This window comes from Furipterus horrens, unplaced genomic scaffold, assembly GCF_987537825.1.
Source record: "Furipterus horrens unplaced genomic scaffold, mFurHor1.1.pri manual_scaffold_7, whole genome shotgun sequence".
Classification (NCBI taxonomy): domain Eukaryota; kingdom Metazoa; phylum Chordata; class Mammalia; order Chiroptera; family Furipteridae; genus Furipterus; species Furipterus horrens.
In genome coordinates, this window is record NW_028327177.1 from 959930 (window position 1) to 972617 (window position 12688).

Sequence of the window (12688 nt, forward strand, 5' to 3'; positions counted from 1 at the left end):
AGACTGGGGGGGGGGGGGAAGAAACCCTCTCCTCATCTTGTTGTTGGGGCCCCGGGTCGGCGCTGGGTCAACAGTGGGTACACATTTGCGGGGCCAACGAGGGCAGGAGGAAACGAGCGACGCCCGCAGCTGTGGCTTATCGGGAGCCCGGCTGAGACGGACTCCAGGCCCAGGGGTCGCAGGCGCAAAGGCGGGAAGTGGGGACAAAGGCAGACAGCGGCCCAAGCAGCGCGGAGGGCTCTGACGTCCTGCCCAGGCTGTGGGGCTTGCCCTTGGGGTGCGGGTGGGGCTGGAGGTGGCAGTGTTGGGGGGGCGCGGCTGCGGTGGGGGTCGTCAGGGTGCTCACGGCTGGGGAGGGGGCCGGGCTGCAGCCTGTGACAAGGGACCCGCACCAGCTCCTCTGCTCATTACCTCCCTTCCTCTCTGCGTCTCGGTGCGTTTCGCTTCCTTTCACAGGAAATGGTCTTCCGAGAAATTCCAAGGGGATCTCAGCCAAGCAGAGGGGGAAGGGATCCTGCCATCGCCTGGGTAGGGGGAGGTGAGGGAGCGGGAACTGGAGAGGGCGCGCGCGGACCAGCCGGCGCCCGCTGGCTTTGGGCACAGGACGGTCCGGGACAGCGACCAGGCTCGGACCTCAGAGCCCTGGACGGCAGGGCAGCGCATCTCCCGCCACCCCCGGCCCAGCGCGCCCCCGCCCCAGCTCCGCCCCGCCCCTCGCACGGGATCCGTGTCTGCGGCTGCGTTCCCCGAAAGACAAGGCTGCGCCCCGGTTCCGATCCGCAGGGAATCCGAAAGACAGTTCTCCCCCCACCACGGCCCCGCCGCCAGCACCGCCCGCTCCGCCCTGAGCATCTGAGGGCTGACCCCCCCAGGGATGTGAATGCGCCCCTCGACCCGCGGTCTGCGCTCCGCTCTCGGATTCGCGGTGAGCGCTCAGGCGTGCGCGAGGGAGGCGAAGGGAGGGGCCTCCGCGCGGGGTTCCCGGCCCCCCAGCCCAGGGGTGCAGGGTGGGGACGTGGCCTGCGCCCCTCCCCCCACCAGCAGGTACTGTTCACTCCCACCTTGCCCTGCCCTTTCCTCTCCGGACGCACCTCTCGCTCCACAGGGAGGAGAGGACGCGCCCCCGAAACCCCTTGTCCGACAGGTGCTGGGTCGCCGACTAGAGGGCAGACCAGTTCTCACTGGAGGGGCTGTTGTGATGGTGGACGCTCTGGGGGATGGGCAGGGGGCGGGGCTCTGCGAGCTCCCCAGCGACCCCGGTGGTGGATTCTCGGGAGGAGGGTGCATTTGGAGGCCGGAAAAGGAGAGGGTCCTTCGATCCGGCCGGGGGCTGTGTCTGCTGACCGAGGCTTCTCCCTGCCAGGCCTGCGCCCCAGAGGACCTCTGCCCGCAGCCCCCGCGCCTTTGCGAGGCCCTCCTGGAGCATGCTGTCTGCAGCCATGAAGGGCTTCAGCCTGCTGCTCCTGGCCGCCCTGCTGTGCTCCGCGCCCGGTGAGTTTGGGGTGACCCTCCGGGAGCGCCGGTCCCGAAGCAGCGGGCCTGCGGGGACGCCAGAGCCCGTCTTCCGGTGGCTCCCATCAAACACACAGCCCCTCTTGGGCCCCTGTGACCCAGCCCGGCCTCACCTCTGTGGCGCTCGCTCCTGCTGCCCCACCTCCAGCCACGCGGGTCCCTCGCAGCTCCTGAGGCTCGGAGCGCGCCTCCTCCGGGCCCTGCACAGATGCCTCCCCGGCGCCAGTGCAGCCGCGTTCCGTCTCCCTCAGAGCCCCACCTGGGTGCCCACCAAGTCCTGTTTGATCTTTGGAAACTTGGAACCAGCTGAACTCTGGGAAAGGGACGGGTGCATGTGAGGGGTCGGAGGGTGCAGGCAGGCACCCTAGGGGTGAGGTACCTGCGTGCACAGGGTGGGAGCACAGGGGCTTCCTGAGTCCCTGTAAACTACTGAGAAGCCACACAGGTTCTTCCAGGGCGGGTCCTGCAGGTGCCAGTCTGGCCTGTCACTGCTGGCCAGGGGTGCCGGGCTGCCCACAGCCACGTGGTTCTCCTAGGAGTGCCTGCCGCAGACAGGCAGGAAGGAGGCAGGGGGCTGGCCGGCCTGGCTCTCGGCTCCTCTGGTCATCCTGCTCCTCGGCCTGCCCAGCTCACGGCCTGTGGTGCCAGGACTGCACCGAGACCACCAACTCCAGCCACTGTGCCGTGAAGCAGTGCCCACCATCCGACACGGTGTGTGCCAGCGTCCGCATCGCTGACCCCAGCAGCAGTAAGCCAGCACCTGGGCCCGCCGGGGGAGCTTGGGGGTGGCTGAGCACCCCTGGCCGCCATGTGACAGCAAGCTGGTGCCTGTCTGGCCCTGCGCCACCGCCCCAAGCCTGTGGCCCTTCCCCTGTCACTGGGGAGAGTGTGGGTGGGCTGAGAGCCTCCCTCTGCTGCTCTGGGCCTCGGGCCACTCCTGGGCTGGGTTGGGGCATGGGGGGCGGTGCCGAAAGGGCCCAGGGCGCAGGGGCTCCATCTCAGGTTCCCTTCCCCCTCCCCAGGCAGGAAGGACCACTCCGTGAACAGGATGTGCGCCTCATCCTGCGACTTCGTTAAGCGGCACTTTTTCTCAGATTATCTGATGGGCTTCATTAACTCTGGGATCCTGAAAGTCGACGTGGACTGCTGCGAGAAAGACCTGTGCAATGGGGTGTCCGGGGCGGCAGCGGGCCCCTGGGCCCTGGCTGCGGGGCTCCTGCTCAGCCTGGGGCCCACCCTTCCCCGGGCTGGGCCCTGAGGTCCCCTCCCTCCTGAAGGGCTTCTGAGCTTGTGGCGCCGGGCCTGTGGCTGCCCCCTCCTCCGCCTGGCTTGGCTGGGGCTCGGGCAGCCACAGGCCCGGCTCCAACGTCTGTGGCCCTCGCCCCTCCCTCTTGCCACCAGCTTCACGTCCCAGCCAGCAGGGCACCTGCAGGACATTTGCATCCTCCAGGTCTCCGAGGGGAAGCCGGGCTGAGCCAGGCGCAGCTCAGCAGCCTAGCTGTGAGGGCATCTTCTGCAGAGAAATAAAGTCACTTCCGAGTCCAGAGTTGGGAGCGAGATGCTGAGAAGGAGCGGCGGGCACGGGGCTCGGGGCTGTGGTACTGGGCTGCCTGGGGGACCTTGGGCCTGCTGGGCTCTGGGAGCGGTGGGGCGGGTGGGGTTAGAGGTGGGCAGGGCCCCAGGGGGCCTGAGGGCGAGGCACACGTGCAGGGATGTGCACGTCCCCGCGTCTGCGTCCGCACCCGCGCTCATACGCTCTCCCAACCAGACAGCCCCTGCGTCCCGGGTGGGCGCCCCCATGGGCAGGGTTCTGGAGGCCAGCCCTGAGCAGGGGCGGAGGGAGCCCCCCCTGTGTGGGATGGCACCAAGGCACTGGGGCACTCTGGGTGGGAGGGGGCAGGGCAGGACCCCTGGCGGTGAGCTAGGGTGCCGCTTAGCCTGGCCCTTCCTGCTCCAGCCGTAGGTCTGTGGTCCTGCCCCGCACCCAGGTGCAGCCCGGCCTCCCACACCCGCTGGCCATGTGGCTCGTCCTGTGCCAGGCTCACCACGTGACACTCGGTGGCCACTCCAGGCTTCCTCCGGGGTCAAGTCTTGGGCCAGTTCTTCCTCGTCCCTGTGTGGCCGGCCTATGCCGTGGCCACTTCTGGGTCCTGGACTCCGTGGCAAGGACAACAGCTCCGCTAAGAGCTGGCCTTGACCTCCGTCCCAGGCTCAGGACTGGGGCAGCCTTGCAGAACGGACAGGCAGTTCCCCACCTCCCATGCTCTGGAGCAGTCGGGCTCTGGGGTCTGGGCGTTCACCTTCCCCGGCGCCTCCTCACTGGGGTCTGGGGGCTCCATGGCTGGCCCACAATAGCTGCAGGGTCAGTGGCTGCTCTGCTCCCCCCACCCCTCCCTGCCCGGTGGGTGCTGGGCCCCAGGTGAGGTCTGTCCATCTCCTCATCTGTACTTAAAAAAAATTTTTTTTAAATTTATTTCTAGAGGGGAAAGGAGGGAGAAAGAGAGGGTGAGAAACATCAGTTGTCTCTCGCACGCCCCCAACTGGGGACCTGACCTGCAACCTGGGCCTGTGCTCTGACTGGGGATCAACTGAGTGAACTTTTGCTTTGTGGGACGATGCCCAGCACACTGAGCCACACTGGCTGGGGCGTCTCTTCTGCCCTTGGTTGAGGCCGGGTTAGAGGTCCTTTCATGCCACTGACACCTGGGAAACAGACTTGGAAGAGGTAAAACTGACATCAAAATCTTCACTGGAATCCAGAGTCTCCTACCACCTGCTTGTAGGGTGATCCGGACCAACCCTGCACTGTTGGGGACCCCCGACCCACAGAGATCCCCCGGTGTCGCGGATGAAGTGAAGACTCCCCAGGCAGCCTGTGCTCGGGGAGAGAAGGCGGCCGATGTCTGGGAGACAGGTGCCCCGACTGCCTTCCCCCGGGGTCTTACTGAGTGCGGTCAGCTTAGGGGCACAGAGCACGCACATAAGGCTCATCAACCAGCGTTCACCAGTGCTGGTGACAGAAAACAGATGTTGTTCAGTGATAACAGTTGAGGGGACTTGAGATCTCCCTCAGGTCAGGGTGTGCTGGACACAGAGACTTCAGGGGGCTGTAAAATAGGGAGCAGGAGTGGATTTTGAGTTAAAACCTCTGCTGCTGGTACGGTAAAGCGATCAAGTGAGGTGAGGGGACAGGACAAGCTTCGAAGGGCATAAAGCATTTTCTCAGGGCCCGATTCCCACCGGGGCCCACTGGCTATAGAATTGAGGTACGTATGCACCCAGCTTTCCCAGTTTTCTGGTCAGGTCTTACAGGCTTTGCTTCCTTCACCTGGCCTGTGCAGGGCTCCAAGTCTCGATACTTTCTTAGGGGGACCCTGATACTGTGCCCCCTGAGCCTTGTTCTGTATCTGTGAGGTAGGGGCCGCACAAAGGGAAGGGGCAGAGCCTAGAGCCTGGGCTTCTGGCCCCTTCTGTTCCAACCTGGCAGAATGCTAGTCCAGACTGCATGAAGGGAAGGGGGGGAGGGTGTGTGAGTGGGAGGATGAACACCTCCCACTCAGTTTCCTTCTTGGGGCTTGAGGCTGCTGCCTGACCCCTCCCCTGTTCTATCAGAGCCCTTCTTGTGAGTGGTGAGGGGCTGCCAAGTATTGGACAGAGTCACAGGTTTGGGTTCAGAGTCTCAGAAGAGCCAGCTGGCCTCTGCATGGAGGTGGGGGAGGGTCTGGAGGGTCTGGGGGATGTGACGGGTCGGTGGGGCCGACGGGAGCCATGTTCCGTGGGCAGCTGGGCTGGAGATAGTGAGGGCTGATGGAAAGGGTGGAAGTGCCTGGCCTGGGGGAGGGTCACTCAAGTGAGGGGCGTGGGGAGGACCAGGTTGGAACAGGTGGCACTAATCACCAGCTCAGGGCTGTCCAGGCCGAGCTGGGGCACCCAAGGGACATCCTGGGGGAGGGGGTTCAGGGCAGAGCCATTGAGACCAGGCAGGAGGAAGGGTGTCTGTGAGTGGGGCAGGCACCCTATCACCTACCTGCAGCCTCAGCCCGTGGCTCTGCTGGCTGAGGTTCCTTAATTCCAAGGCCAAGGCCAGGCCCCTGCGCCTGGGCCCCTGATTTCCCTCAGCACTGCCAGGCAGGAGCCCTGGCCGAGGGAGTGACGGAGAGCGGGGCATCGGGAAACTGGCTGAGTGCCCAGCCTGGCGGCCTGGCGCGGGTCTGGGTGGGGGTCTGCACAGGTTTGGAGGTGGCAGAGAGGCTGTGCAGCCACGGCGGGATGAAGTGCTCAGCCCGGCCCGTGGCACTAGAGCAGTGTCCTGTCCTTTTAGGTTGCGGTTGCTGTGGCATCAGAGAACCACGACAGAGGCCACACTGACCAGCGGTGTCCTTCCGTGACTCAGTCTCCCCACAGTGTCCAATAAGTCCCCCCTCCCATCCCCAGCTGGCCACTGACCTTAGAGGTCTCCGTGGGCGAGGAAGGAGGCGCCCCTCCCGGCGCGTGGCCGCGGCTCCGGGTGTGGGCACTGGTCTCGGGTGGCTTCCCGGCACCTTTCCCCGGGGGGCTGGTTACCTGGAGGAGCGCTCCCTCTTGTGTCCGTATGTGGGATAGCACGTCTTTCTCGTCGTCCTGGAGCTTCTGGGAACGTCCTTGCAGCGCGACTCTGCCGAGACCCACCAGTGAAACTGCCCCCACTCCGGAATCTGGGGTGGGGGAGTCCTGCTAGGCCAGCGCACACGCTGTACCGGGGAAGCGGCAGAGCCCGTTCAGTTTGGGAGGGCGGTGAACTTCCAACGACGTGTGCGCGAGCGTGGGCTCCGTTGGGGGCTGCTCCACACTGACCTCGGCTCGCAGGGCCCCTGAACCCCCGGGGTGTCCCTGCAGGAGGAGCTGGCGATGCCACAAGCCGCTCAGTCTGTGGGCTACCCGCGTCCGCCCCGGGTGCATCCGGAGGAGCCAACCAGGCTCGGACCGGCCGGCGAGGTGCCGCCTGCCCGCTGCGCGCAGGCAGCATGGGGCGCGCGGGGAGCCGGTCCCTCCTGGCTGCCGAGGCCCCGCGTGCGCACCGGCTGTCCCTCCCTCCCGGGCTCAGAGCGACAGACCCTGATCGGCAGGAGCTGCAGGAGCCCCGTGAGCGGGGTCGGCTCCCCACAGACGTGACCGTGCGGGCCACGGCCACGCGCTGCCCTGAGAGCCAGTGCAACAGGAAGGCCGTGAGTGGCGGCGGGACCCGGCCCCGGCCCCGGCGGCTCAGCCTCCACCACGCCTGCCCCCCTCCCCGAACCCACTGTGTGCGCGGGGTGACGGGGCCTGTCCTGCCTGGGGCTCGGCGCCCACTCACCGCCTCCCCGGACGGGACTCTGCCCTGAGCCCCGCATGGCTCAGAAGAGGCCCGGCCCCCCTGCCCTCCCTGTGCCGGAGTCGGGGGACCGGGGAGGCAGGCCTGTCTGCTCCAGCCCATCCCTGTAGCCCACTCTAAGAGGGGGTTCGCCCCACCGAAGCATCAACTCCGCCCCTTCCGTGCCAGTGAGTGGGGGGTGGCGTTTGCCCCCCGCCCCCAGCAGACCTTCGCACACGCGGACGGGGTGCAGCCGGGAGCACAGACCAATGAGCGCATGCGGTGGGTGGGGATGACTGGGTGCGGGGTGAGGACCGTGACGCGGCTGAGCCATAAGCTAGTGAGGAAGGGGCCCTTGGGAGGTGAGGCAGTGAGGCCTGAGCGACACGCGGACGTGAAGCCCCTCCACAAGCAGGTGGCCCTAGTGGCGGCTGGGTCCCGTCTCTCCTGGAGCTGCAGCCTCTGTGTGGGGCCCCAGCACGCCCCGCCCCGCCTCCCTGGCCTCTGGGCCCTGCGGTCCTCTCTCCGGGGACAGCGGGCCTGAGCCCCCTGCAGGGAGCTGCTGAGCTGGACACGTGCCCCTGTCGTCTCTGGCTGCCCAGCGGGGACTCACTGACTTTGACGACCATCTCATGGGACAAACACACGCCGTTCTGGGTGGTGCACGTGATGGGCTTGCAGGTGGGTGGGGGGCGGGGGCGTCGCCTTCTGGGGAGAGGCAGGGGCACAGTCAGGCAGGGCCTGCTCCGGGGCTGATGCCAGCACCCACTGAAGACGCGTGTGACCACAGGCTCGGTGCACCCCAAGTGACACCCGGGGTCCTGACATTCACACCTGAAGCCCACATCATAACAGCCCCCCCGGGTACACTACAGAGTCCCTCAGGGAAGCCCCACACACACATAGCATGCACTCGCCCATGAGCAAGAGGGGCCATGCCCCATACAGCCTTTGCCCCACATTGAGGGGACCCATCCCCCACCGTGGGCCTCACCGCTGTCTGCACACACACCAGGGCCCACCAGAGGGTCAGGGGAACCCCTCTCATGGCACGGGCAGTTGGGCTGAGTCTGGGGAGGCAGAGGAGGAGCCTTACCCAGAGCCCCTCCAGGACCCCAGGATCCTGCACCCCGACTCCTGCTCTCCTCTCCTCCCCTCCCTCTGGGCCCTGCACCCTCTGTTCCATTTGCGTGTGTCCTCCTTCCTGGCCTCTCAGGGCCTTCGTCCCGCACCTGGGTCCGCCTTCCCCCAATCTCCTGCCTTCCCTCAGGCCTGGGCTGGGTCCTGAGGGGGCACCGGCAGCCCTCCTCTCGGGGAGGCTTCCTGGGGTCCTTAAGTCAGCAGCTTCTGCAGCTCAGGGAGGAGAAGGGGCCGAGTCATAGCCTAGGGGAGGGGGGCCGGGGGGCTGGTCTCCCCACCGTGAGTCCACCCCTGTGGGCCAGCCTCAGACTCAGCCATCGGCCATCAGCTCTGAGGCACCCTCTCCCCCCGTAGCAGAACCGTGGACAGGGCACAGGGTTGGACACCGTGGAGGAATACGGGGGTGAGATTTGTGGGGACCCACAGATGTCTGAGGGACAGACCCAGAACGCCTGAGTGCCTGAGTGTGGGCCAAGGGCTGAGAGGAGAGAGGACAGTCCATGGTGTGAAGTTCACGGTCAGAAACGGTCCAGTGGGCTCCCTCGGGCACCCCGTGAAAGTGATTTAACCCCAGGCCGCTGGCACTCAGACGTCCAACCGAAACAGGAACAAGGCCTTCTGGTCTTTGATTTTGTTCAAAGTGTCCAGATTTTATCATTTCTCTGAAGTCTTCTTTATCTCATATCCCAGGACCATATTCTCTGACTTAGATACAATTAAGTTAGAAGTCAATAAAATAGAAGAGAAACACAAATTTTCACATGTAAAATTTTTTCTAAAAAGCACAGTTCAATTAACACAGTCTTTAAAAAGAGAGTATCTTACATTGGGCCCTGGCTGGTAGCTCTATTGGTTAGAGCATTGTCTGGATACGCCAAGGCTGCAGGTTCGATCCCCGGTCAGGGCACATCCAGGAAACAGCCAGCGAGGCATAAATGGGTGGCACAATGGACCGGTGTCTCTCTCGCTCTCTCTCTAAAATTAACAAATAAAAATTAAAAAATAAAAGAAAAAGAGAGCATCTTACATATCTTTTAAAAATATCTAGGACAAAAAATAAAAAATAAAAAAAAAATAAAAAAAAATATCTAGGACAGATAAAAATACCACTTCCTGGAATGTTTGGGGTGCAGTGAAGGGTGGTAGTCTGGACAAGATTTATATCATCCTGAACTTATATAAAAGAAGAATAAAGACAATGTTCTCTTCAGAGGCTCATGGTCTAAACGTTTCATTTTGAAATAATTTCAGATATTTAAGAGGGTTGCAAACAAGTGCCAGAATTGTTCCATGTAACCCTTTACCCGGATTTCCCAGGCTTTAACACCACACCTAACTACAGAGCAACGGTCAAGGTCACAGAACTAACGCTGACAAAACACCGTTATCTAACCTCCAGGTCGTACTTTGACCTTGCCAGCGGTCCCCCCCGCCCCCCCCCCGTGCCTTTCCCTAGTCCACCATCCCACCTGACGACATTGCGCTTCAGCATTTTAGCAAAAATATTCCTGAAACATGGTTGTGGTCTTCTCAGTGCATTACATCAGGACAGGTGGTGCTGGCTGTCAAGGTGCCACCTGGCAGGTTTCTCCACTGTAAAGTCACCGTTTGTCCTTTGTATTTAACACATGTCTTGTGAGAAACACTTTGAAATTATGTACATGTCCTATTTCACATCATTCGGTTGCCCATATATTTAGTACCTGTGATGGTTCTTCCCTGAAACAATTATTACTGTGGATTTTCACCAGATGGTGATGACGTCATTCATTCATTCTTTCTGCATTGAATGGTTGGAATTCTAATGCATTTTACTCCATTTTTCCTATCCATACCCTAGGATTGGCTTTTTATTGTTTCAAGTTCAGATTCCCTTGAGCAAGAAATGCTATTTTATGGTATTTAAAAACCCAGATCCGGGCCAATCCATGCTTATTGCTGTTGGGGTGCTTCTTGCAGTGGTTGTATATCCACGCTCACACCTCCTTGCGGTCACCATCAGACAACCCCTTCTCCTTCCATACGCTTACCTCTTTCTGCCCACAGAGAGAATCCGGACTTGTCACAGTGGCGCATTTAAGCCATTTGATTCTGTGTCCGAGTGTGCATTTCTTTGGATTTTTATACTCGGTATTCATTTGGTTCCTTGAATCTACAGCTTCATGTTTTTTCAAAAATTAGAAAATTAACAGTCATTATTTTTTCAATTTTTTTTCTGTGCTTCTTTGTCCTTTCACTCTAAGTCACCAATTACACAGATATTAGAATGTTTGGTATTTTCCCTGAGCTTCTGGTTATTATTCTTTTAATATCTAGTCTTTGTGTTGTTCAGTGGGATCATTGCTGTGACTTACCCTCAAGCTGACCTGAGTCTTTCTTTCCTCATTTTCTTTCTGCCACTGAGCCCGGCCAGAGAGGATTTTATTTTGGTTATTACAATCCCCATTTTGTTACTCTTTATGTTTCACTTCCTTGCTGACACTTACCTTTCCATTTATCTCAAGAACATGTCCCCTTAATTCCTGGAGCATTTTCATAGTAACTGCTGCAAAGATGTTGCTAATTCCCACCTGAGATTTTCCTGATCTTCTGTGCACAGAGTAACTTTGGTTTCCAGCCGGACATTTTGACTGTTACGTTCCGAGACACTGAGTCTTACTTTTACCTTGTGGAGAACGGCTGGGTTTAAGCCGAAAGTGCAGATGAACCTTCCCATGTCGGTTCACTTTTTAGAGGCCTTGCAGTGCTCAGGCCGCCAGCGGCCAAGCCAGTGCCTTGGCGGAGATAGCAGTTCAGTTCTCGTGGTGTATCTTGCTTGTGGGCCAAACCCATGTATGCGCAGCTCAGAAGGGAGCCTGGGTTTTCCTAAACCCCCGTGAGATTCCCTTCCCAACTCCACGTTTCCTCGGGCACATCCCTGTTCCCCGGGGCTCTGCTTTTTGCCACCCAGGCAGCAAGCTGGAGCTTAGTTACCCCACAGCGCAGCACGCTTCCCACTCCTGCGACCACCCTGGGACCCTGAGGTGGGCAGATGTAGAGACAAAAGCACCGCTGGGCTGTGGCTCATCCTCCGGGGTGGCAGCTCCTCTGGAGAGCCCGGCTCTGAGGCAAGACCCCGACCCCTGACCCCTCCACCATCCTTTCCCCTCAGCACTGGCCCAAAGCTCAGGCCACCAGATTCCAGGAACGCTGTGAAAAGAGACAGGAGCAGAGCATGGTGACAGGCCTGCCTGGCCATGCAGGGGACCAGGCGGGGCTTAAACTCAGCAGGAAAGCTTACAACCATAGTGAGAGGAGAGAAGCTCTGCTCCGGGTTGGGAATTCAGGGTCCCTGCCGAGTGCAGGGGTCTCCTCAGCAAGGAGGGGACCGAGGCCCAGGGCCGCCCTGAACCGCAACGGCCCAGAGGCACCGAGAGGCAGCCAGCCCACCTCGGTCCACGGGGGAGTGGTGGCTAGCGGGAGACTGGGGGCAGGCGTGAGGACCTGGAGTCGGGCAGGGGTGCAGCTCCTGGGCGAAAGGGCGCAGTGGGGGGACTGAGGGGAGGGCAAGCCCAGGAGCTGGGAGTGGGGAGGTGTGTGGAGCCAGCGCTCCTGCGTGCAGGGGATGTTGCCTGCCCACCATATAGATGCTGACACGAACAGACAGGCTCCATCTCTATGAGCCCCCCACTCTGTACTCGAGCTTTAACCCCGACTGACCTGGCTGGTCCAGGTGATTGTGCTGCAGGGTCCCGTCGGGAACCGTCTGAAGGCACAACGCAGACAAACGTCCTCCGGGAGCTGGCATCAGTCCCACGCACTCGTCCGCCGCGAGACCACGCCCTACACCCGCTGCCGCCTCAGGCACCCGTGGGTTGGCTACCACAGCGCATTTTTGTAACGACTGTCCCGTATCCGAGCTCACCTCTGTGGAGCGCAGGGGCCACCCCGCTCTGACTCCATCCCCGGAAGCAATTACCCGCCAACAAATCCTGTTATAATTGGTGGCGTTGCCCGCTAAGGTTTTGGTCTCAAGGCCTCTCTACCGTTGGGCGGTCACCGAACCTCCAGGGCACATCCAAACAACCCCCGCAGGGTCTCCTCCTGCTTGTCCCCTATGCCAGGGGCCCTGCTCGCCACCTGTCCTCTGCCTCCTCATCCTCCAGGATGTCATGGGCAACCCAGCCCGACAGCCCTGAGCTGGTCCTCACCGTGCCCCTCACCTGGGTGGCACGGGACCGCCCTGGGCGCCTCCAGCCCTTCCGTCAGTTCTGTCTCCAACTCAGCTGCTCACTGAACACAGGTTCTGTCAGCCCCACTGTCCCCTCCCAGTGTCTGCATCCCATGGCCCTCGCTGGGCCTGCTGACCCCATGTGCCCCAGACCCTCCAGTGCCTGCCCCCACTTGCTGCAGAGGCCACCTGGTCTCGTGAGGACCTGGACCTGAGCCTGTGACCACTGCCTACCCCATGCTGGGTCTGCCGTGCAGGGGTTGTCTCCGAGCTCAGCTGCCCATAGCTGTCCAGATGTGACCAAGATCTAGGCATGGACAGCACATGACCCCAGAGGTCTTCTGAGAGCTGGGACAGAGGGACATGGTCTGGGCATGGTGGGTGGCAACAGTGGAAGGAGCTGGAGGGGGTGCGGTTGAACAATGTTTATTGTCTCTGGAAGGAGTGAAGGTCATGGTCCCAACACACAGGTGGCACCCACAGCGTGATCCCTCTGG

General features: G+C 61.4%; 1 protein-coding gene across 2 annotated transcripts; it reads left to right on the plus strand.

The window, feature by feature from the left end:
* The first annotated feature begins 822 nt into the window (after positions 1 to 822).
* On the plus strand, positions 823 to 3051 carry LY6H (lymphocyte antigen 6 family member H). Of its 2 annotated transcripts, none has more exons than XM_090283295.1 (4): positions 823 to 925; positions 1364 to 1491; positions 2141 to 2260; positions 2535 to 3051. In XM_090283295.1, exons 2-4 carry the CDS (start codon positions 1425 to 1427, stop codon positions 2768 to 2770), a joined length of 423 nt encoding a protein of 140 aa, XP_090139421.1. In that variant the 5' UTR covers positions 823 to 925; positions 1364 to 1424; the 3' UTR covers positions 2771 to 3051. The 2 variants fall into 2 exon arrangements, with proteins under 2 accessions (XP_090139421.1, XP_090139422.1); XM_090283296.1 differs by lacking the exon at positions 823 to 925 and adding an exon at positions 937 to 1044.
* The last annotated feature ends 9637 nt before the right edge of the window (positions 3052 to 12688 follow it).